Source organism: Biomphalaria glabrata, chromosome 4 (genome assembly GCF_947242115.1).
Source record: "Biomphalaria glabrata chromosome 4, xgBioGlab47.1, whole genome shotgun sequence".
Lineage (NCBI taxonomy): Eukaryota > Metazoa > Mollusca > Gastropoda > Planorbidae > Biomphalaria > Biomphalaria glabrata.
Window position 1 is genome coordinate 31,836,034 of NC_074714.1, and position 26,395 is coordinate 31,862,428.

General features: G+C 35.0%; 2 protein-coding genes across 8 annotated transcripts in view; one reads left to right on the plus strand and one right to left on the minus strand.

Moving 5' to 3' along the window:
* LOC106061750 (uncharacterized) overlaps positions 1 to 9,993 on the minus strand; it is a 29,793-nt gene extending 19,800 nt beyond the window's left edge. Inside the window, exons 1-2 of one of the 4 annotated variants that reach the window (XM_056025452.1) lie at positions 9,944 to 9,993; positions 2,021 to 2,338 (exon numbers count right to left, since the gene is read on the minus strand). The gene's annotated coding sequence lies outside the window, so the exon portion shown is untranslated. Of the gene's footprint in view, positions 1 to 2,020; positions 2,775 to 9,930 lie in introns of those variants that run through there. The other 3 variants (XM_056025449.1, XM_056025450.1, XM_056025448.1) reach the window with 3 other exon arrangements.
* A 6,935-nt stretch (positions 9,994 to 16,928) lies between these two features.
* Positions 16,929 to 26,395, plus strand: part of LOC106052168 (uncharacterized) — a 31,254-nt gene continuing 21,787 nt past the window's right edge. The window contains exons 1-3 of one of the 4 annotated variants that reach the window (XM_056025456.1): positions 18,390 to 18,560; positions 19,048 to 19,113; positions 25,588 to 25,960. In XM_056025456.1, coding sequence (XP_055881431.1) covers positions 25,639 to 25,960 — 322 coding nt within the window. In that variant the 5' untranslated portion in view covers positions 18,390 to 18,560; positions 19,048 to 19,113; positions 25,588 to 25,638. Of the gene's footprint in view, positions 17,076 to 18,389; positions 18,671 to 19,047; positions 19,114 to 25,587; positions 25,961 to 26,395 lie in introns of those variants that run through there. The other 3 variants (XM_056025454.1, XM_056025453.1, XM_056025455.1) reach the window with 3 other exon arrangements.

Genomic DNA, 26,395 nt, shown 5'->3' on the forward strand with positions numbered 1-26,395 from the left:
TAGACTAACAACAACAAATTTGTGCAATCAGAAATATTTTTTATTGTTTTTGTTCAGCTCAACTTTCATGCTTATAGAATGCTCAGTATGTTATAGTCCAATCACTTTTATAGACCAGTTTTGGGGTGAGGGGGGGTATCTGGGTTAAGGTTTCTGTGCTGCTTTTTCAAAAGCTATTTTTTTTTAAAGTTGCTAGAGTCTCATCTTCCAACTCAAGGTTTCAAACCTCCAAGATGGAAGGTCAATGTATTAGCTACTGAGCTATTCAAGTCAAGTACTTATAAAAATAGAAGGTTTTAAAGTCTAAAAAATAAAAAGTCATTTTTAGTGAACCATTTAATTCTCCACACAAGGCTTTCATTTTTAGTGAACCACCTATTTTTCTACATAAGGCTATCTCCTCTTAGCTTACTACTGTTCTATATTATAAAACAAAATTAATTAATTACAACTAATTGATTAACTTTATTTTGGTTAAATTCTTTTAATGATTCATATGTAGTCATCCACAATGAATAATTGTGCAAAGTTTCAACTTGATACGAGAAGGGCAGTGGGAGAAATAGTGTGTACAAGATTCCACCTAGAAAGACAGACAGGCTTATTATAGTGTGGTAACATGTTACTAAACATATGAGCATAAATAATATCCCCCACCCAAAAAACAAAAAAAAAACAGAACTAAGCCAAAACTTAGGAAGTGTTCATCCTGAGCGCCAGAAGTAGTTCACATTTTTAACAAGTAAAATGTGTTTTGACTTATTCAGTTGTAGGAAGACTATGGTTCATCTCAAACACTTTTTCATATGACTGTTGAGCCCTATTATGGAGAGACATTCCCGTTCACATATATATATATCACAGGTTAAGGTGGCTTTCGCTTTGGAGGTAGAGGAGCCAGCCATTTTTCATATGTTATGCTTTTCTTCCAGAGCTGAGGCCCATGTTTTATTACATCCATGTTTCTTGAGCCAGATGAGAGTTGTCCATAAAGAATGATTTTCGGGATGCAACTGTCCTCCATCGGGCGAATATGTCCGAGCCAGTGCAAGTGGCATAGTCTGAGGACTGTAAAGATGCTGGGAAGACCTGTTCACGCAAGGATCTCTGTATTGCACACTCTCTTGCCATGTGATTTTCAAGATCCTTTGGAGGCAGTGAAAGTGGAATGAGTTAAGTTTTCTCTATTGCTTTGCGTAGGTAGTCCACGACCCACTGCTATACAGTAGCATACTTAGAACGCATGACTTGTAGATCTCCATTTTGGTCGTAAGCTTCTGGTTTTCCCAAACTCTTGGTCTGAGTCTAGCGAGGGTCGATGCAGCCTTCCCTATGCATTTTTGTATCTCCTCATCTAGAGACAGGTCATCTTGAATTGTAGATCCAAGATAGCAGAATTCATTTAACTCTTTCAGTGAGGCGTTACTCTCAGAAAGTAACTTTGCTAGCGCTGGTGAGTGCAGCGTTACTCTCAGCGAGTAACTTGGTTTATAATATTTATTTCACTATCTTTTTTATGTTAAACTTTTTATTTCTCTCTCTTTTTTTTTTAACTTCCTGGATGTGGGAGCGATTGTTCTTTGTTTTGATAGTAAATTCGATGCAGTACCAACACTTTAAAGACAATAAGTTAATGGTTCCTCTTTTTTACTTTATTTCCCGGAAAAATGTAAATAATACAATATCTTAGTGCATTTGTTCATCTTTTATGAATTTAAAGTGATTAAATGTGTATAATATTTTGATTTTTTAAATATTTACAGATTAAATATATAATTCAAAGGTTAAATCTTTCAGTATATGGATTTTTTTATGAATTTTAAAAATATTTTCTTTTTCCGTACTCAGTTTAAAATTAATGAAAAAAAAAAATTTGTTTGAATAATTTATTTGATTTACTATGAATAATTTATTTGATTTACTATACTTTTGTAGCCCATTCCTTTTCCTTTAAAATAAAATCAAACATGTTAGATTATTTAATAAAATAAAAAAGTTATAGTTGTTTTAGTAACTCAACCCCCTTGAAAATTTGAGTTCGTTCCGGAAAACTCCATTTTTTCGATCAAAATAATTCGCACTGAAAGAGTTAAGGCATCCAGCTTGTCAATGGAGGGTGGTTCAATAGCTGGTGGTCCCATAACATTTGTTTTCTTCATGCTAATGGTTTGGCCATACTCTTTACAGGCCTGAGAGAAGCAGGACATTTGTGACTGAAGCTCCTCTTGTGAGTGTGCCACTACCGCTGCATCGTCCGCAAATAGCATATCTCATGAGGGTGGTTCTGTTTTTAGTTTTGGCCCACAGTCTGGCAATATTTAGAAGTATGCTATCAAATCTGGAATGGAGATAGATGCCTTCGGTGAATTAGTTAAATGCGTGGTTGAAGTAAAATATAAAAACAATCTTTTTAAAAACAAAGCTTATCTAAGGGAAAGAACCACAAAATCACTGCCATATATCTCAATAACTTATTAATAAGCTCCCTTTTTTATAAAACAAAATTAATTACCAATAATTTGGTTTTATTTATTTTTTTATGGATTGATGTTTTGTCACTATGAATAGTTATTCAAAATTTTAACTTGATCCAAGAATGGGAAGTGGGAGAAAAATGTGTACAAAACATAAAAAGGGGAATAACTCCACACACAAAGCCACATCTCTCAAAAACTAGCATATGTTTCCTTTTTTAGATACCAAACAAAATAATTAATTACCAATAATTAATTAACTAACTACAAGATTATACTTCAGTTTTTAAGCCCTCTACTTTTTATGTGTTATTTCCTCCAATATTTGAAACACTGGCTTAGCTCATTTAAATCAGAAGGTCAGATCCCCAAATTGAGCATGAATTTTACATTTATTTTTTTAAATAGCATTTTTCACACAATTTAATTTTAATAAATTGATCAAAATAAAAGTTCAAAAAGAGAATTTATAACCACGATACTAAAATGATTTTCAATACTTCAGTTAAAAATTTATTTTGTTAAAAATCATAAGAGAGCCTTTTAAATGGATGGTTAATAAAAAGGTGAACAGTCGAAGAATACTTATATTGTATGTTGGACTATTTTCTGAGGCGTAAAGTGTGTGTGTGGGGAAATAAGTGGTATTGTTAATCAAATTCTCTGGCAAAAAATAGAGCCTGTTTCAGTGTTTGTTATGGAAGAGAGTTGGGGGGGGGGGGGGAGTGATACTTGAATTTACGGGCTGATACAATTCAACTTAAGTTGACAGAATTAACTGGCCAAAGGATTGTAAAGGGGAGTGTTTAACTTTAAACTTTTTATATCATTATATTGTTATAAATATAAGTAAGAAAAAAATGGGAAAGGTCCATGGCAAAATAAACAACACAAAGCCTGGGAACAAATCAGGTGTAGTGTAGCTAGTGGGTAATGCTAGTATTTTAAATATTATTATATTCAAATTATTATATCTATTTCATTTGTAATCTATCTCAGAATTTCCTTGTTTTTAAATATGAATTCTTAAAAGAATTTTTTTTTATATACTAATATAGATAATCTAGTGAAGTCTAGTCATTATGATTTTTATAGAATATTATTTTTATGATTTTTATAGAATATTATTTATTATTATAATATTTTACTATATATATACTATCATTGATATAGATCTAGAAGTTACTGTCAAGATCTATTTTTGTAATAAAATAATCTCTAGACTCTATACTCTATTATTGATTAGATTCTACTTTCTAGAACCCTGATTCTAGGACAAGACCACTTTACTTTTATCATTTCATATCGTCATAGATTTGATAGATCATAATAGATCTAGTTTAAATAGTAAATTAAATTTAATCATTTAATCAAATTAATGTATTTGTATATCATAATCATAAGACATGATGATAAGATGATGATCTATAAGTGATTAAGACTATTACTATATATATAGATCTAGAATCTAGATCTAGTATACTTGAGTAGTTTATGCTATTCGGACACCTATAGGCCAAAATTTCAAAGTTTGACTTTGACAGCGCGTTATTTGATACTGGTTTGACATAGAAAAGAAAATGAAGTATCAAAATCTTCTTTAGTTTAAGGAGAATAAGGATAACTACTTATATTTGTACCCCTAACCTATATTTGTTATTATTACATTTACAGTCAAAGAGGCCATATGTTTTCATTTAATTCAGACAAATTTGACACACATTATTTGATTCTAGACACTATAAATTATTTCGAACAGTCTCTATATTTTGGAATCAATAAACTCAGATTTTAATTCTATATTAATATTAACTAAATTTTTAAGATCCTCTCTCTCTCTTCATATATATATATATATATATATATATATATATATATATATATATATATATATATATATATATATATATATATATATATATATATATATATATATATATATATATATATATTGTTATGCCATGATTAGAATTTAGTATTTGTTTCGGGAATAAGGGGAAAGTTTTACATAGCGACAAGTGACATGACAGATCTTTAAAAAACAAGAACGCTCTATTCGACAATAGAGTCACCACGTCTTTTGAAGATACAAACGGCTAATAACGAAGGACATTGGACGGATCCCTTTTTCAATATTAAAGGTGTTTATTTTGTTAACACTCATGTCAACTACCTAATTGGATTGTTTCGGCCTTTCGCCAGTGTTTACTGAGTATTACCTCCTTTTTACTTCATTGTTAATTGTTTGGATTTGACACGGCAGAAGAGCCATAACAATATATATATATATATGTATATATATATATATCGTTTATAGTTTATTTATTTAAATACCTATATAGATATAATCTATGTGTAGAAACAGACAGAAATAAATCTATATATAGTCTATAGATCTATAAATTAATTATTATAATTTAATAAAACATGATATTTTCAACTAGGCTACATGTATTCTCTCTATCTCTTTCTTTTAATTCCCATCCAAGGACCCTCTTCTGGTTTTCATAATTTTAATGTTTGTTTTTGTTACACATTAACACCCCCTTCCTCAGATAGATGCTTATATAATTCTTTTCATGACTCTCTCCGCCTTCCCTCCTGTTTGATAGGTTGTGACACTACACGCTTAGTGTATACCTCTCCTCACCGCCAGCTCACCTGGCATGATCACCTGCAGTGGGCATGGTCTCTGGCTTCAAATTAGCAGCCCGCACTTTTTCTTTCATTCATAAATTATATATTCTACATATCTCGATCTAGGTCATGTTTATTCATTGAAAAAATCATAGATTTATTAATCCCAATAATATTTCTAATTACGATTTTGCTGTGTCCAATAAAGGAGAATGAGTTAAATTCATTATTATTCGTTTGGACATCTCCTTTTTTAATTTTATCTAACAGCTAACAGTATAAATGTGATTGGAATGTCTTTCTCAAAATGTATAGAAGCTGATTTTGATATGCCCATCAGCCTACAATCAAATAGGCTCATAATATAGCCCTCATCCCTTATATGGATATGAATTGCAGGGGGGAGGTTAAAACAATAGCTTTACATGTACATGGTTATCAAGAATCTAAAAAACTGCCATCTGCTTTAGAAAAGCGGAACAAAAATACCGGAACTTATCTAAAACTTATCTAAAATTGAATATGTGCAGTCCCGAAATGTCGATTTTTGCTCCAAACATAAAAACAAATGAATTACAAACAAAAAAAGTGATGCGTTCAATAAAGGAGAATTTGATGGGGTGTCCAAAATATATTATAAGAGCCTCCTACTTATGTCTATATAAAAATTATCATCTAAAATTACTAAAATACTAATAATAATAGATCTATATTTTAGATCTAATAGTTTTTTTTTTAAAAATAGTTTAGTTTTAAGTTTAAATAGTTTAATAGTAATTAAATTATTAATACTATATATATATATATATATATATTATTATTAAACTTTAAACTTTTTTATTTATTATTATTATTAATTAAAAATTATTACTAAGTAATATTTTAGCTAGGCGAAAAAAACCTGGAAGTGCGGAAGTAAAACATTAAAGTTGAGATTGCGTTTTTGACTCTTTTTTTTTACATAGGCCGCACTTCGAAATTTATTACATTTATGAATGAAATGTGAGAAGTTTTAAATTTGTGTTATCGATTACTTTAGACAATGGCCTAGTTAATGCTTAATTAAGTTGTTTTTTTTTTAAGTTATTTATCATTTTTAAATTTATTATCAAAATTACCCCTTTTTTGTTTTTAGCAATACAGGGTCCAGGAAAATGCCCCATGATTCTTTTTTTTTTTTTTGGTGCTAGATATCATGCCTGGCTATAATTCTACCAAGTTTTATCGCGATATATCGATCGCATCACTCAAAAACTTGAAAATAGGGTTTAGCATTGTTGGCTATGGGATTTACAGTTTTTTTTGTGAGTTTTTGATAAGGAAATTTTGTCCTCGATGTTAAACCACTTCAGGCCACGTAAGGCCTAATATTCTGGATATATTCAAATAGTTTTAGGTTTTATTTAGCGAGCGAATGAATTTTAAAGTGCATTTGAAAAAAATGGTTTCAGAGGATTTTGATCCCACTTTTTAAATATTTTCTTTTTCTGCCATCTCAACGCCGCCATTTTGTCCCCGCCTCTCTGACATTTCTTGTAATCTAGATCAGAAAATTTGTTTATTAAATTTCATCAATATTTACATTTTAAACAAGTAAAGTTCATAAATATAAATGAAATAAGATTTATGAGCTAGAAATTTACTATGAATACTAGATCTACTATTAAATTTCTTAATTAATAAGTAGATCTATCGTCTACGAAACTCAATTCCAACTTTTTAACTTTTTGAGCGGGAGGGTGTCTCGCCGGCTTAGCGAGCGAGACTCTCTCATCTTACTTGTTCCATGTCAAGACTCAACCAATGTTAAGCCAAAATGACACAAAAAAATCATAACTTTCTAACTATTAAACATACATAATTTAAACACCATTGGAAAGTTCTTTCAAAGTATTTTAATGATGTACTAACGAAAAATTATTTTTTCAAAGATAATTTTTTTATTTCACCTCCCTAATTTTATTTAGAACTAATAATTATATAGAATAGAATTATAGAATAGAAGACTAACTTAACTTCTTAAACGTAAGACTACTCTAACAATTGAATTAACAACTAACAGTAACTTGAGTAACACTCTTCTTGAATCTTCGTTTGACTCTTCTCTCTTGCTCTATCGAACACCTTCGTTTTAAGGTACTTATTGAACACCCCATTGTATTTTTTAAAATTCTCCTTTATTTCGATGATTATGATGAAACTAGTCCATTCCTATTGTGCATCGTCCATTTCTTTATAGTTAAGTTATATTTAGTTTCATTTTCACCCGTGGATCATTTTTTTACTTATATATTCAAAGTGCATTGGTAATATTTGTATAAAAATTTCACTTTTTTTGACCTCTTGGAAAGAGTGAAGTGAGTCTCGGGTTAAGGGTATTTTTTAATGCCAATGATGCTTCAGCTCAACAAAACCTCTATAATACGCTTCTAATTAGGCTGAGAAATATTTGCAACTATTTTCTTTAAAGTGTCCTTTGCTACCTAAACATGAAAATTGAGGTTTAAAAAGGGGGTGTTCGATAATAGCTGTTTCTATATAAGCAATCTCAGCTTCGTAAGATATCGAACGCCATTTTAATGTTAAAATTAAACATCAAAGGGATATAACCCAAAGAAGACAAAAATTTAATTTATATATTTTTTAAATAATGTAATGCAAAGTACATATATAAATTACCCATGTGTTATAATTTGTATCAGCTATTTGTGGTTTACCGTAAATGTGCTATATTTTTCTAAGTAAATAGATTTACATCGATATGTACTAATTGTACCCATTTTAAAAGCTTGATTTTATGACACATATAGTTTGATGCTATTATCATCGTTGTGTTATCACAGGAAAAATAAATATAGAATATAACACAGGAACAATGAATTTAGAATATATCCAGTTGTGTTTTTTTTTCAGATGCCCCATTCTATTAACTTCTGAATTATGTGTTATAAATAAATACCTGGCGCATGTGCTTAATGTGAAGAGATATTAATAAATCGAAAGGGCTAAGGGGGAGGTATAGAATATAGATATGGTATTTTGAAATAAAAATGTCTTTGGTAGGTAAAAAAAAGGGGGGGGGGAGAGAGAAACAGTAAAGACACAGTATCAAGAGATCATTAATAATTGATCGACCATTAAAATGTAACGTCAGCCTCAAATACATAGCTGTGCTTCTTGATCTAGACGTGTGGCGCAGGGTCTAAAAAAAAATTATATATAAAGTACCATATACCATAAAGTATGATAAAGCTCATAATGCGCTACAAAGACACTCCTTTGAAACATCACAAATACTCAAAATAATAACAATAACACATTTAACCACTCTCTTATTCTGCCTACACCCCCTTACCCGCGCTTTCTTCTTACGCAATTACGCATCTTCTTTTTTGAAGTAACGTCTGTATTATATAAGATAAGATTCCACTCTCCAACATTCACACTTTTTCAGTGCAAAGTAACAACGTAAATTTCCAGACTCAATCCAAACGCAGCCACCAGACTAACACACAAAAAAAAATGGTCAGTGACAGCCCAACACACAGGTGTAAACCAGGCCACCAACACAGCCCCAAAACATTGTTCAAGTTGTAGTAAGAACAATGTTGAGGGGAAAGGGGGAGGAGCCATCATTCGAGTACCTACGGTCAAGCCGCTAATTAGGTCACAAACACTAGGCGTGATAGATATATAGATATGTTGTTTGTGTGTGTGTGACAAATACTAAGAGTGCTCTAAAATACGGTGTTTTTTTTTTGGACAACCAGGTGGATTAGGGAGGGCGGATCTATCTACATCTATAGGTAACACAGCTCGCAAGCTACCATATCTTTTCAGCACCCCACCCTTCCCCACGCAGATAGAAAAATATCTAGCACTGACTTTTGGGCTGTTACATACACTGAGCGTACTAGATCGGCGGCTAGTTACGTAGGGCCGCGTACCGTATGTTTTGTTTTTAGGTCAACCAAGTAAACTGTTGTGTCCTGCAATGACTTGGGGAGGATTATCTATTGGCTACCAAAGCTTATTAGGCTCTCCCTCAAATAGATAATATCTGGATTTAATTTATTAATGGCCTTATGTCTCAAAATAGCTTAGACCTAAATAAGTACTACGGTAATGCGTTACTGGGATTAGCACTGGTCATCAGTTTCTAAGCAGAGCTGATCAGTGATAGATTCCTTCAATGTGGACCATGTGAAAATGACTAAAATCAGTCTGTCTTGACATGGCGTAAAAAGAAAATGATATAAATAAAAAAAAAAATAGATTATAACACTTTTGAAACACCATACTTTTCACAAAATTTAAAGATTATAAAACTTTTAAGACACCATACTTCTTGTGTGTTCGATAAGTTCTTAATATGTTCGATAAGATAAAATAAAGGTAAAACTGTGTTCGATAATTTAAGCTTTTGAAATCATCGACCTGACCCACTTTAACATCAAATATAAGTTTAACTTTGAGTAGTAATAGAATTTTATAAAACATGTCTACTTTTTAAGAAAAATGGATTCAGGAGTTCACAGATTGTGACAGATTATCAGATACAATCAGTTTTTTTCTAGGTCTAATTTTTACGGAGATACACAAATTCAAACATAAAAAATGTCGGCGACTGAGCTTAACTTGTTCCATAAACGTAAGTTACTCTTATAACTCTAGTACTCTAGTCTAGTCTAATTTTAAATTTACTCTAACACTCTAACTTCTAGTCTAAGTCCTAAGTAACAGTGACTTGACTCAGTGACTGACTGAGTCAACTGAGACTGAGTGAGTAACAGTAACATTTACTAATCTGGCCACGTACATTAAATTAATACCTCTAGATTTAGACTAGATGAGATCTATATAGATCTATAGTGTAATATATGGCAATATCCGCATTGAGCGTCGGTATTTACACTCCTGGCCATTTTTTCTGCGTTGTCAAGGATCAGGATCAAGACCAAAAGCATTATCAAAAGGGGGAATAACCTAGTTGTTTTTTAAATACCGACTTCAATCACGGATAGGAAGAGAGAGAAAATAAACTAATAGAAATAATAGAGCTCACAGACCTATATAAAATACCGACCGTAAATACGGATAGCTATGTAGATTGAATAAACAACTAAGAATATACACTATTACTAGCAGTAGTTTTGAATAGGGGGAGGAGAGAATAGTATATTATTATATATTTAATAAATATATTCTTATTAATTACACCTTGGTTACAATGATTGCAGAAAAAATAGTGGATTTAGATGTGGCATTTGTATTTGATATAGACTAGGTCTAGGGGCAGAATTTTTGGATTAAAATTTAATGTGCTGTCAACATGTAATATTTCTGAGTTAAAGTTGAGATTAATATTGAATTTAAATAGCTGTACGCATACCGGGACGTCTATCTAGTCAAATGTTAATGAAGTCAACATTAAATTATAAGTATAATAATTACATACCGGTACAGTAGTTGATCTAGATGAGGAAAAACATTATTCTAGACAGATGTAAGAGAGCAATATTTGATATAGACTATGACTAGATAATAGGTGTAGATTGTGTGTGTGTGTTAGTGTGTGTGTGTGTGATAAGAACTGAATTTAAATACACCTTCATCTTGGTCTATATAGAGATTAATGATTAAATTTTAAATAGATCTATTTAGTAATATTTTGATTACCATTTAAATAAAATAATGTTGAGATCAATATTGTATTTAAATAAATCTAGGACTACTGCAGCATTTCTTGTATGTCTGTCTAGAATAATGTTGAAATAAGTAAAATACGACATTATATTTTTATTTCACCTATGCCGGTGCTGTCAACATTTACTTGAAACGGACATTATTATTGTGATCATATTTCTTTTAGACTTCGGGCCTATTAAAATCTCAATAGACAATATTTAGCATCGTTTTTTTTTCAACGCTGGATGAGTGGATCCCTGTTTTTCTGTAGCAAAGGTTTTGGGCCTTGTAAGGGCCCCAACTGCTCCAGCTCATACTAACCACATGGGCCCCATTTGGGGGAGGAACATTGGCCCAAACAGGCGCCTATAGGGCTGAGTCTGGGCTCAGTCAGGGGGCCCAGAAAATCCCTTTGTGAAACCCTTGCGAAGCCTGTAAGGGGAAGGACTTGTGGGCCCCAACAGGGCGAAAGATAATTGGCCCTTTGGGGGCAATTAATGAAAGCCCAAACATGGCCCTTAAAGATCGAGTCTAGGCACAATGAAGGGGCCCAGATAAAGCCCAGATAGAAACCCTAATGGGGCTATTATGGGGCAAATGTTAAGAGGCATGAAAGGGCTAACTACATGGGCCCCATTTGGGGATGAACATTGCCCCAAATGAGGGCCCTAAGGGCTGAGTCTGGTCTCAGTTTGGGGGCTAAGATGAATCCCTGATGGAACCCTCATGGAGTCAGTGTGGGGCTAACATTTAGGGGCCTGAAAGGGCTGAACACATGGGCCCCATTTGGGAGGCGAACATTAGCCCAAATGGGAATCCTTAGGGCTGAGTCTAGGCTCAGTTTGGGGGCCCAGAGAAGCCCTGATGGAACCATCATAGAGCTAGTGTAGGGCTCACCATTCGTGTGAGGTGTCCATAATTAATCCCTATTACATTATGACCCTTCATTCTTCCCAAAGAGGTCCACGAAGACTTCCAAGGGGTCTACGAAAAAAAAAAAGATTTGGGTTTCTATGACATATAATTTGACAGCAGTCACAAGTATAACAACTAGAAAGCTAGTTCCACAATTCAGGAACATTACGCACGAGTGTAAATAGTTAAATTCCTCACATTAAGTACAACTGTACATTTGTGGTGAAATGTTGCAATATGAAAAGACAATAGCAAATTTAAAAAATAATCGTTAAATTGGTTTCAGAAATTGCTAACTCTAGTAATTCCTCAATTTAGAATGTGAAAAAAAAGGAAAAGTGAATGTATAATACAGTATAAATATGAATTAAAAGACATTATACAGTTAACTAGCGTATTTTTCTAAGTTGTAAGTACACACACACACACACACACATACATATATATATATATATATATATATATATATATATATATATATATATATATATATGCGGCCCCCCATTCCAAAAATTTTGTTAATGCGGCCCTCGATACAAAAAGGTTGCCCACCCCTGATTTACACGATCGGAAATATTTACGGGCCCTAAATATGAGAGCGTGTATGTGTCGGTGGCGGCTCCCCGACAAAATAGCGGGAGCAAAATAGCGCCGCCAAAAAAATGGCGTGAAAAAAATCTCTTAAATTTAACATATGCACAAATTATGCAATAATTATAATAAGCTGCTGATTTTTTGTGATGGAAAATAAATGTTAAAGTACTCTCTTTCTCTGCAAATATGGCATACTTTTAGAACTACTAATGCTGAAGAAGATAGAGACCACAACAAAAATGCTATTCAGGACCTTCACTTAAATAAGTCCGGTACTTTTATACACATTATATATAGCCTAAGTATGCCCTACTTAGTCGGGAAATTATAATTAAAAAGTGCAAAGTAAATTATGCGACTTGCTCAATCGGACCTGGACGTAAGGGAAATTACCAAAGGCCTGGAAAGTGGCCACGATAGTCCACGATAGGAAATGCGGCCGACCGACCTGACAGCTATAGACCAATATCCCTAACATCGTTTGTAGGGAAAATAGCTGCAAGAGTGATAAACAGAAGACTCATGTGGTACTTGGAAGAAAGCAAAATCATCGCACCTGAACAGGGCGGGTTCAGGCAACATAAAAGTGCAAATGATCAAGCGATGGTGTTTATGCAGTCAGTAGCTGACGGTTTCCCGAGAGGTACGGTAAGACGCAAGGGCGAATTGACACTGTCAGTATTTTTAGATCTTAAGCCTATGACAGAGTTTGGAGACAAGGATTATTGCTAAAATGAATGAACCTCGGAGTATGCTCAAATATGTATCGGTGACTAAAAAACTTCCTAACAGACAGGACAGTCCAGTCGCGCTACGTACGGATCTAGCGTGTCTCGCAAAAGAATACTTGAGCAAGGTTTACCGCAGGGCTCATCATTATCATGTACGCTTTTCTTAGTCTATATAAACGATTTGATAGAACGATTGAAATGTTGATCTCTGCTCTTCGCTGATGACCTGCTAATCTGGCAGACCGGGATATCCGCTGCAGCTCTCAAGGCGGAAATCCAACGTGACCTCGTCACGATTTCGTTCTTTACCCGTATGTGGAAAATGGAAATAAATTGTACTAAAAAACCCCAGTTCAGACCCTATTCACATTGGGAAAAGACATCCACCAAGCAGCCATAAATCTAAAAATTGATGGGACCACGCTTGAATCGGACCCACGGCCCTGGATCCTAAGCTGGTTATGTCTGATCATTTGTAAGAAGTACGACAAAAAGCCTTAGAAAGATTGAACGTCATAAAGCTAATGGCGCGGTAAGGTCGCAAATCAAGTTAACGCCTCGCAAACGTCTCTAGTGGGCTTAGACTTTAAAAAAAAGGATGTCTTCGCCCCACCCCACCCAATCGGCTAACAGGGGAACGACATAATATAAAGATCGGTGTTTTAATTTTAATTATATAGATATTTAATTGATTCTGTTACCAAGCTGTGATTTCTACAAATAAATTAGAACGCCCCCCCCCCCAGATCGAAAGTTTATGCCATCGCCAACTCCCCATCCCACCAGATTGGCCAACATACTAAATGGGGGGGGGGGCGAAATAATCTAGAAGCAGGTTGAAAAATAATTAATTAGTATATATTATTAACATAACTAATAAATTCGTACACAGATTGTGTGATTTCTTTACTAAAATTCGTTCCCGAAGGGGTGGGGGAGCTGAGGGGGGGGGGCGATTGCTCCTACCTCCCCCCCTGGATCCGCCAATGAATTGGGGCCATTGTGTTTAGCCCTTTCAGGCCCCTTAAAGTTTGTCCCTTACTGGCCTCCACTAGGGCTTTATCTTTGCCCCCTGATTGTGCCCAGAATCACTCTTTAAGGGCCCCCATTTGAGCGACGATCAACCCCCGAAATAGGGCCCATGTCTTTAGCCCTTTCAGGCCCCTCAATGTTTTCCCCTGTTAATGGCCCCATGTCTGTTTATCAGGAATTCATCTGGGCCAACTTACTGAGCCCAGGCTTACCTCTAAAGGCACCCTTTCGGGCCAACATTAATCCCTAAATGGGTCACATGTGTTTAGCCCTTTCAGACCCCTCAATGTTCGCCCCTCTTACTGTCCCCACTTCAGTTTTGTCAGGACTTCAATGTTTGCCCCTCTTACTGGCCCCTCATGGGTTTTAACCGGAATTTATCTGGGCCCCCTAACTGAGCTACTAAGCCCAGACTCACCATTTAGGACCCCTGTTGTTTGGGTCAATTTTCACCCCCCAAATGCAGCCCATGAGTTGTAGCCTTTTCAGGCTTCTCAATATTTGCCCCTATGAGGGTTTCATCTGGGTCCCCCGACCCCAAGTTCACCCCTAATGGCACCCTTTTGGACCAATATTAATCCCTATATGGGTCACATGTGTTTAGCCCTTTCAGACCCCTCAATGTTCGCCCCTCTTACTGTCCCCACCGGTTTTATCAGGCCTTCATTGGGCCCCCTAACTGAGCACAGACTCACCATTTAGGACCCCTGTTTTTTGGGCCAATTTTCATCCCCCAAATGGAGCCCATGAGTTATAGCACTTTTAGGCTTCTCAATGTTTGCCCCCTTACTGTCCCTAAAAGGGTTTCATCTGGGCCCCCTGAGCCCAAGCTCACTCCTAAGGGCCTGCTTGGGTCAACGTATGCCTTCAATTAGGGCCATTGTGTTTAGCCCTTTGAGGCCCCTTGAAGTTTGCTCCTTACTGGCCTCCACTAGGGCTCCATCTGGGCCCCATGATAGTGCCCACAATCACCCTTTAAGGACCCCCATTTGAACAATGATGATCCAAAATGGGGGCCATGTTTTTAGCCCTCGCAGGCCCCTCAATGTTCGACGCTCTTACTTGGTTTTATCCGAAATTCATCCGACCCCCCTATCTGAGCCAAGGCTCACCTTTCAGGGCACCCTTTTAATCTAACATTAATCGCTAAATGGGTCCCATGTGTTTAACCCTCAATGTTCGCCCCTCTTACTGGCCCCGCATGGCTTTTATCCTGAATTCATCTGGGACCCTATCTGAGCCCAAACTCACCCTTAAGGACCCCTATTGTTTGGGCCAATTTTCATCCCCCAAATAGAGCCCATGAGTTACAGCTCTTTCAGCTTTCTCAATCTGTGCCACTATCTGAGCCCAAGCTCAACCCTAAGGGCACCTGTTTTGGGTCAATGTTTGTTCCCCAGATGGTGCCCATAAATTAAGCACTTTCAGGCCCCTCAATGATCACCCCTCTTACTGGCCCCACATGGGTTTCATCAGTGCCCCTTAATTGAGCCCATGCTAACCCCTAACAGCAGAATGGGGCACATGTGTTTAGCCATGTCAGACATCTCCAAGTTTGCCCCTTACATACAGTAGTGGGCATAGATCAATAAAAAAAATGTATAGATCTATCATACTAGGTTTAGATTTGTGTGTGTGTGTGTGTTTGTGTGAAAGAAAAAAAACAATTTAAATACCATCTAGATCTATATATGGACTAATGATTACATTTTAAATAGATCTATTTAGTAATATTTTGATTACGATTTAAATTAAATAAAGTTGAAATCTAAATTGGCCTACTAGCCTATAAGTCTTATCTACATCTATCTGAAACTATTGAGTGTTGTCAGTAACTGTTGACGCAAGTCTTCTATACTGTACTCTTGTAAAGAAAAAATAAATAAATCCAATTTTAATAATAAACATACCAGTGTACCATACACACCATACACACGTTCACGTGCTAATGAAATAATGCATCAACATATAACAGAAATTAAAAAAAAAAAACAACACAAAGACAGATCCTTAACATTTTATTAAGACATATTAATTCTTAGAGTAAAGAAAAAAAAATCATTACAAAAAAAAATTAGATCTAGAAATAATCTACATTTGCTCTATAATTTGCACTAGATCTAGTAAATGTATGGGTTGTTTAAATAAAATAGATCTACATTTTCAAACGCTATCGAACTTTTTCAGAACTATATTTTATAGTTGGCAACAAAAGAGAACTCATTTTATTTTATTTTTTGGTTTGAGTGGTATATATCTAATTTATCGGTAACCAACCAAGCCAATCTGGCAACAGTTGCAGTTTGTAAATATTGACGCTCATTGCGGAAATTGCCTAATATATATAGATCTATAGATTTTAGACTTAGATCTAGATCAAGATTCTAGACTAATTGCCTTAATTGGGTCTATTGATATTGGCAATAAAATTAAAGATTCTGCTATTTCTAACACAGGACTATTTGGTACGTCATTTCCTGTATTGATACGTAACATATATCTAGATAGTGAAAGACTGCTAGAGCTCCGCAGCGCTAACACTAAATTTATAGACCTTATATCTATTCGATTAATGTTACGTCTAGATCTAAATCTATATAGATCTAATTATTATAGTATAGTTTTTTATATCTTGATTCTATAATTTCTATAGATCTAGCTAATCTAGATCTATGTATTTTGTAGGAAAAAGATAAAGACCCATCTCTGTTTGTCTCTTTTTAGTCTTTAGATCTAGACTATAGAGAGTATAGAATCTATCTATTTTCTAATCACTGTTACAGTCAGAATAAATGGAATTAGCATCTTCTGACGCGGAAATTCTAAAATAGTAGAGATCTAAATTTGTAATCTAAAAGTAAAAGCTAGACTATATAGATCTAGACTCTTGATCTAGAATCTAGATTCACTCTATCTAGAGATTAGTCTAAATCTAGACTCTAGATATATTATCATATATGGTAGATTCTTATAACTGAACACCGACTTTCGGGAACTAGACTAGGTCAATTTTTTATTTTACTTTTTTATTTGGTGAAGGTTTAACTTAAAAAAAAACTGAAAGCAGATTCTTATTCTGCAACTAAAGGCTAAAGCCGACTATAAAAATAGTTGTGTTCCTTTGTATTACCACCCATAGTCAAGATTTTATTTTAAAATAAATTGGGTCACCTCATGCCCATGCTCCTATTTTGAACGCAGTTTTTGGGCTTTCTCCTTTAGTTGAACAGTGAGCACCGGTCATTACCGGTGTTAGTGTTGAACACAACTATGTAAATGGTAATAAATTATATCGGTGTTACTTAAAAATTATTTGGATTGTAGTAAAAGAAGTAGATTCACTTTTGCAATGTGTATTTATAGTCTATTTCCTCTAATACTCTCTCTCTTTCTCTCCATATATATATAATATACTATATATAATATATATATTATATATATATATAATATATATATATATATCGTGTATATAGTTTATTTATTTAAAGAGTTATAATATATGTGTAGAAACAGACAGAAATAAATTTATTTAGATTATAAAGCTATAAATTAATTAATTTAATTTAATAAACATGATATTTTCTACTAGGCTACTTGTATTTTCTCTCTGTCTTTCTTTTAATTTTAACTCCCATCCTAGGACCCTCTTCTTGTTTTCATAATTTGGATGTTCGTTTTGTGAAACCTTAACATCCCCTCCCTCCCATAGAGCCATAGATGCTTAAAATTCTTTTCATGACTTTCTCCCCCTTCCCTCCACTGCCTGTTGGATAGTTTGTGACACTACTCGCTGAGTGTATACCTCTCCTCACTGCCAGCTTATCTTGCGTGATCACTAGTGGGCATGGTCTCTGGCTTTAAATTAGCAGCCCACACTTTTTCTTTCATTCATAAGTTATATATTCTAGATATCTCTATCTAGGTCATGTTTATTCATTGAAAAAATCATAGATTTATTAATCCCAATAATATTTCTTAATACGATTTTGCTGTGTTCAAAAAGGAGAATGAGCTGAATTCATTATTATTTGTTTGGACACCTCCTTTTTAAATTTTATTTAACAGTTAACGGTATAAATGTGATTGGAATGACTTTCTAAAGATGTTTGGAAGCTTATTTTGATATACCCATCAGCCTACGATCAAACAGGCTCATAATATAGCCCTCATCCCTTATATGGGTATGAATTGCCGGGGGAGGTTAAAACAACAGCTTAACATACATGGTTACCGAGAATCTAAATAACTGCCATCTGCTTTGGAAAAACGGAACAAAATTACCGGAACTTATCTAAAATTGGCCATGCGCATTCCCGAAACGTCATTTTTAGCTCCAAACATAAAAACATATGAATTACAAACAAAAAAAAGCGACCCATTCAAAAAGGAGAATTCGATGGGGTGTTCAAACTATAAGAGCCTCCTCTAGATCTAGATTCTAGACCTTCTCTAACTCTAGGTACAAGTCTAGATCTCTACATTCTACATTGTAAACTATTCGTCTAGATTTAATCTATGAAATCTATCTATAGACTCTAAGTCTAGATCTTCTTCTTCTTTGGTTTATAATTATACTGAACTTGAAGTTACTCAGACTCAGTAAATATTAAAAGTTACTTACTTACTCAGCTATTGTCTTTTGTTTAAATCTTATTCAGTTATATTGAGTTATTCTTAGTCTTAGTTACCAGATCTATGATGCCAGATCATCAGATGATGGATCTAAGACTCTACTTCTACTTCTTAGTCTATGAGTATGACTAGTCAACTAGTGACTAGTCTATAGAGTAGTCTAGTTTATTTATTCTGGACATTACATGAATTCAAACACTTTCTGTTTTTGTGGTCATTACATCTTTATTTTGATATTTATTAATATGAAACTAGCATGCTGTATTAGCTGTATAATATCATAATGTGCCATGCGCATCCATTTTCCAATTATTTTGACTCAATTTGAATTTCCTTCCATTTAGGCCCGAATTTAGGCTATCATTTAGCTGTCTTTTTATGTAAGAAAAAAGAATTTCAAATTTATAAAAGTAAGTTTTCAGGGTTTTTTTTTCTTATGTTACCAGGATAACTTTACCTCTTCCTAGGGTTAAGACTATATTTTTTGGTTGGCTAAGTCTGTCTATGCTAATGAGCCCGACAATATTTATTCTGTTTTTGGAGCTGATTTATTTGATTCATTAGCCAAGTTGTTTGATTCCATACAAAAAAAAATAATAGGGTGTTTGAATTAAATTAAGATTTTCTTGTGGACCAAAATTTATTTCAAACAGACATCAATGTTAATGATCTTATATATTATATTTGTTTGTTTGTTGTTGTTGTTTTTTGTATAGAGAATAAATGCTTGGAGTGAGCTTGGTACACTGAATAAAGTTAAAGGCCTAGATCTAAACCTACTAGATAGATCTAGATAGAGAGAATATAGAGGATTCAGCTATTTAGAAAATAATGGCTATCTATCCTAACCTGTACTATATCTATGCTAAAAAAGATCATCTGTATTAGAAATTTATTAAATGAATAAACAAAAAACACAAAAATTCAACACAAATCTAATCATGCAAACATAAAAATTAAAATAAGTATAAAAGTCTGTGTAGAAGTCACTATCCCAGTGACCTAATTTTGGTAGAATAAGTGTGTTCATATTTGAATGTTTTGTGTTCGTATATTTTTTATGCATAATTTAAAAACATCTTAATGATTTCATGTGAGGGGCTAAGCCTGAGATCTTAAAATTTAGTTAATGTTAATATAGAATAGAGTTAATGTTAATATAGAATTAATAATGTCAATATAGAATTATTGATGCCTAAATATAGAGACTGTTTGAAATAAATTATTATGGTGTCTAGAATCAAATAATGTGTGTCAAATTTCTCTGAATTAAATGAAAACACATGGCCTCTTTGACCTTAAATATTATAACAAATATAGGTTAGGGGTAGGTGGCGCGCGAAACGATTTTGTGTTGCACACGACGACAATTTTATTAAGAAATGTGTTGTTTTTTTTAAATCATGGAAATCTCAAATTACCATAATTAATAACTGTAAATAATATGGAAGAAGCGCTGGTGGATCATATTCCATATAATTTTTTCATATGACTGTGTTTCATTTGGGGAGCATAGGGCATAATAAATCTTTTTCAAGACAAATCTCGTGTTTGAGCGAGATCTCCTTAGCTTCCACCATTTTGTTGATACTGAAAACGTGTCGTCTTACATCAATTGCTAGCGTTGCCATCAATACATTTTTAGCAGAATAATTACCATAACATTCATTCTCAAAAAGAAAAAAAAGAAAACTTAATGAAGAAGAAGGAAGTGGCAGACCTTTTCAAGAGTGGTGGACTGAAAGATATGGAATGATTCACAGAGAAAACAAGGCCTTATGTGCCATGTGTTTGGAAAGTGTTGTTTGTCAGACATCATCAGTAAAACGTCATTATGAGTCCAATTACAGCTGGCTTTTAGGCAAAAGCGAGGATGAGCAAAAAGAACATATATATCGCGTGAGTTAAAAAAAGCGATTTCACAATCCAGTTCTTTAGTAAACTTTGTTAGAGATAATTGACACAACTGCTGAACAATTTTCACTCCGTTTTGAACAATTTAGAAAATTCGAGTACACCTCCAAATTTATAAAATATATCCAGATACAGTAGATTTTGAAACTCTGGATTCGACCATGTTTTCTTGGATGGGATTACACGACTTTGAAATGTAACTTGTTGAATTTCAGTCCAGTGCAATTTGGAGACAGAAATTTATTGACTTACGAATAAGACTTGAATTAATCGAACGTGAACGGTTAAATGGTTCATTAGAACCTCAGATATTAGCAGAAAATGAGATTCTTCAAGTTTGGAATGACCTGCCTAAAACTTTCAATTCTCTGATAAAAGTAGCAACATCCATTCTGTCAATTTTCTCGTCTACTTTTTTACTTATGCGAATCTTTATTTTCTACAATGAATTAAATCAGATGCCAGAAGGTGCTTGACAGATGAACTAAGTGCGGCGTGTGTAACTTTGAAGAATACACGGTATACACCAGATATCAAACTGTTATCATCTACCACACAACAGCAGAAGTCGCACTGATTGACCTGCCTTAAGACTTCAAATTTGTAGGTCAGGATAATAAAAATTGAATAAACAAGTAATATTGTTACTAAGCTGTTTTTATACATGCAGTTGACTTACTGGCTGTAGCACTTCTTTTATATAGCGGCGTCACTAGTAGACCTACCAGGCACGCAACAATCTTCATTGTTTTTAAATTGAAATTAATTGGCACTATGACTGAAAAAGGTTCGCCAGCCCTGATCTAGTCAATACTGATTATTATATTATATATAGAATTTACTGATATATATATTATAGATCTAGAGTTTAGACTCTAGAGAGATGTATCTAAATCTAGGCCTAGAGCTAGATTTAGAATATATTTTAGTCATCATACTAAATTCTATACATGATACAGTCATCATCTCATCTCTGCCTGGGGTATAGGCCATCAACCAGCTTCCTCCATATGTCACGGTTCTGGGCGAGTCTCCCCAATTGTCCCCACGTCTTGCCCATATGCTTTGCATCTGCTTCCAAATTGCGACACAGTGTATTCTTGGGCCGTCCCCTCTTCCTCTTTCCTTGGGAGTTCCAGGTTAAGGATGCAGGCTTGCGAAGAGTGTGACCTTTCCATCTCTAGCGTCTTTGAAGAATATCTACTTCAATGGGCTGCTGCATTTTTCTTTGCCACAGTTCCTCATTCGAGATCTTGTCCTGCCAGCGGATCATAAGAACCCTCCCCCAGGCAGGCGGTGGTGATGGTGGTTCTTCAGGTCTGATCTCTGCTCCATAAAGTAGTATTGGCTTAACAAATGTGTTAAAGAGCCTGATCTTGGTGGTGGTGCTTATTTTCCTAGATCACCAGGTGTTCTTCAGCTGATGGAAGGCTGCTCGAGCTTTACCAGTGCAGGTTCCGACATCTGCATCTGTTCCTCGATAGTGGTCTAGGATACTGTTGAGATAGGTGAAGCTTTCAACCTCTTCCAGCGCCTCACCTTGGACTTAAATGGGTGTGTTGATGGACGCCTTTATCTTGAGCACCTTGCTCTTCCCTCTGGTGATGGTAAGACCCATTCTAGCTGATGCTTATCATTTCCTGTATCTGCTGTTGTGTGTGAGAAAGAAGAGCCAGGTTATCTGCAAAGTCAAGGTCGTCTAGCTGTTTCCACAGTGTCCACTGTATACCGTTCAGTTTCTGGTCTGTTTGCTGTTTTTAAGACCCAATCTATGGCTAGCAGAAACTAGAAGGGAGAGAGTAAACAGCCTTGTCTCACTCCTGTTTGGACTTCAAATGCGCATGTCAGTTGTCTGCCATGCACTATTCTGCAAGTCATCTCATATAACTTCCTGATGATATTTGCACTTTTTTCATGCATACCAAGCATACAGTCATAGAATGATCTATATAGGTCAAGATCTAGGTCTGCATTACATACAATCTAGATACTAGACTCTAATCATAGTGAGTGAGGTTAGATTGTCAGTTATATTAGTGCCTGTCTACATATTTTTATTACAATATGATTGTCTAGATCTATCTAGAAGATCTAGACTCTAGATCTTCACTCTTCCAAAGAAAGAAAAGGCAATTTTGAATTTAAAATTTTGTCAAAACTATCAGCCTCATAAGCCATTCCTGTTAAGTTCTGTTTAAAAATTATATTAAACCAGCTATAACCGATAGCAAACAAAAATTATATCAGAACAGTAAGATAAGATAAGATAATTTTATTGATCCAATCAAATGGAAATTCAGTTTGACTACAATTGACAACATCACAACAGAACAAATCCTAAAGTTCTGGATACTCTGCAAGAAATACCTTCAACACCAACAGAATCTTTCCGTGCCTTAACTTTATTGATTTCAAGAAAGATTTTAACTGAGTATGGCATTGAGCACTCTGGGACATAATGGAAAAGCACAATATAATTAAAAACATAATAAAAGTAATCCAAAACCTCTACAAGCAGGCCACTAGTGCTGTGTACTTCAACAATAACATTGGGGACTGGTTTAAAACCACCGTTGAAGTGAAAAAAGGCTGTTTACTTTCACCAACTCTTTTCAATATCTTTCTTGAAAGGATAATGGAAGATACTCCAGGGCTATGGAGGTACTCTAAGCAGTGGAGGAAGAAGAGTTACTAACTTGCACTTCACAGACAATATAGATGGTCTAGCAGGGACAGAAGAAGAACTAGCTTACTTGGTGATGCACATAGACAAGATTTATGCAGCATATGGTATGCAAATGAATGCCAAAAAAGCTCAAATTATAACCAATAACCCACAGAGCCTTAAAAGGGACATCAGTATTGGAGATGAATAGCCGACAAGTGTCAGTAGTTCTAAATACCTCAGAGCTATCATTTCAGAAGAAACCAAACCTGAACTACTGGGTAGAATTGCAAAACTCAAAAACAATATGGAAAGACAAAAGCATAACCCTCAACACTAAAATCAGACTGATGCACTCCCTGGTTATGGCCAGATTATCATATATGCTTGCAAATCTTGGCCGCTGACTGCAGAACTAGAGAGGAAGATACTAGCTATGGAATTGAGGTGCTACAGAAAGATCCTAGGTATAACATACAAAGGGTTCTATTAGAGACCAGATCAGTACAGCGATTGGACCCTATGATGACCTGCTAACTACTGACGAAAACCCAAACAAAAATTCTATGGTCATATTACAAGGTCTTTATGGCTTAAAAAGACCTTTCTGGTGGGAACAGTACCAGGAAAAAGAATAAGAGTCTACAGAAAAAGTGATGGGAAGAATGGTCAGGCCTGCCATTTGAAGATACAGTATTCTATCCAAGGCAAAAGGCAGAGAGAAATGGATAAAGATGGTCTGCAGATATTGTGTAGTACCCCAGCAGTCCAACATACTAAGTGATAGATGAAGGTGAAGACTCTAGATTCTTTCTCATCTGCATATAATGCATAGCATTAATAGGCATTTTTAATTTTAGATTCTTCTTTAAGTCTTTTCTCTGTGCCTTTGTGTGTGAGGTTTATTAGGAAGGAATGTCTGGTCTGAAACAGACTTACACCTATCTGGATTCTAGGTATATTATATCTAAATCAAATCAGTATCCACTTTAGGGAACTGCAGGAGAGCTACGGAGATTGTGGCACCATCTACACAGACGGATCCAAAATGGATGGAAAGGTCACATGTGCCTGCTCCTTTCGGAACAAAACAATCTCCTGTAGACTCCCTGATGGCTGCTCCATCTTTACGGCCGAATTGCATGCAATATCGCTTGCACTTATGGCCGTTAAAGCATCAGAAAGGAGGAAATTTATAATCTGCTCCGACTCCAAATCTGCATTGCAAGCTTTGGGGCGGTTGAAGACTGACATCCCATTGGTACATAAGAGCCTGAAGCTGTTGGACCAAATAACAGCCGACCATAGGGATGTCACCTTCATCTGGGTCCCCTCCCATGTTGGCATTGAGGGAAACGAAGCCGCAGACAGAGAAGCAAAGAGAGCCCTAAATCATGCGGTGTCAGGAACCCAAATTCCCTGCTCGGACCTGAGACAAAGTATTGCCTCTGCCACCTATCGAGAGTGGCAGAACCGATGGGAGGCTGAGACTCACAGTAAACTCAGGCAGATTGTGGCGGATGTCAGGTGGCGGCCCACATCTAAGGGTCTGACAAGGCGTGGTAGCACGACCATGTCCAGACTTAGGATTGGCCACACCTACATCACACACTTATTTGTGCTGAAGAGAGAGGAGCCCCCACTTTGTGAGTACTGTGACTCTCGCCTCACCGTGGAACATATCCTCGTCGATTGCCCCAGATACCAGGATGTCAGGGAGAAATATTTTAGAGCCACTAATTTAAAAGCACTATTTGATAATGTCGACCCTGGGAAGGTACTGGGCTTTATCCGGTAAGTGGGGCTATCTACGAAGATCTGATTTATGAATTTGTGGACATGTACTATTTACATTAGATTTTTACCAAATAATTAAATTTTTACTACCTTTACTATTTTAACTGTGAATAGACCTTGTTTTTAATATGACTATAGAATCTGGCCCTTGTTGTTTAGAGAGAGAGAGTAGTCCTTAAGGGACTGCAGGCACGATATGGCCTAAATTGTGCCGATGTGCCTCAAATCAAAAATCAAATCAGTAATTAAATGCTAAAAGTAGATGTAAAGCTTTATTATTAAATTTACCAACACCAGATCAGTAGATTTAGATCTAGTCCCTTTCTTAGAAAAGATCTAACTTTAACACCTAACACTCCTGGATGTCTCTTGAGGCATTTGACTGCTCTAAACAAGATTCTGGATTTAGTCTAAACTATATAAATTATTAATAGATCTATGTAATTTTGCTATGAATTTCACACATTCTATAAAAGACTTATTTTTAAATATGTATTTTATCTTCCAGTTTATAAATCTTCTAAATTGTGAATTTCTAAACATTACCAAGTGCATACAAATGCATTCCAATGGTATTGTTTATGTGTGTATAGTATTTACTTTATGCAACTTACCTTTAGTAGTCTTTGGTAAAGAGAAAACAAAAGGCAAAAATAAAAATGTTGCTGATAATATGGAAACCTTGCCCAAGGAGGAGCAAACTGAATACTTCACTATTCAGAAGGAGGTTGTTGTCATTGGATCTGGAATAGCTGGTCTAGCTGCAGCTAGGAGAGTGGCATCAGATCAGTCTAACTTTTCTGTGGCAGTTTATGAAGCCAGACGAGATCGCTTTGGTGGCCGTGTCTGGACTGATAAATTTGAAGATAAAAATGCCAGAGGTATGTTGTACCAAGATGTAATGTATATTAAACTGATTAAAATTTCACAGTTAGTTCATACAGTAAACACTTCTACCCAGTGACTGTCATTTAAAAAAAATTGTTTTTGGGACTTTATAGCGCATGCAGAGTGCTGTGGTCCAATTTCTTTTATGAAGGGAGGTGGTGTCTGGGAGAAGGCTTCCGTGCTCTTTAATTGCATTGGATGAGTGAAGTCATCTGTCTCAGTTTAGTAAGGATAAAAGGATGAATGTTATATACATGAACAGAAAGACTCTGAAGAAATTAAAAAAAGAAAATTTGAAATGAATAAAATTTAATTAACCAAGATTTACTTGCAATCAAATATTTTCAGAATGAACAATTCATTGAAATGTTTATATTGAATACACTATTTAGTCTCCCACAGAAACAAATATACTTTGTCCAACTTTT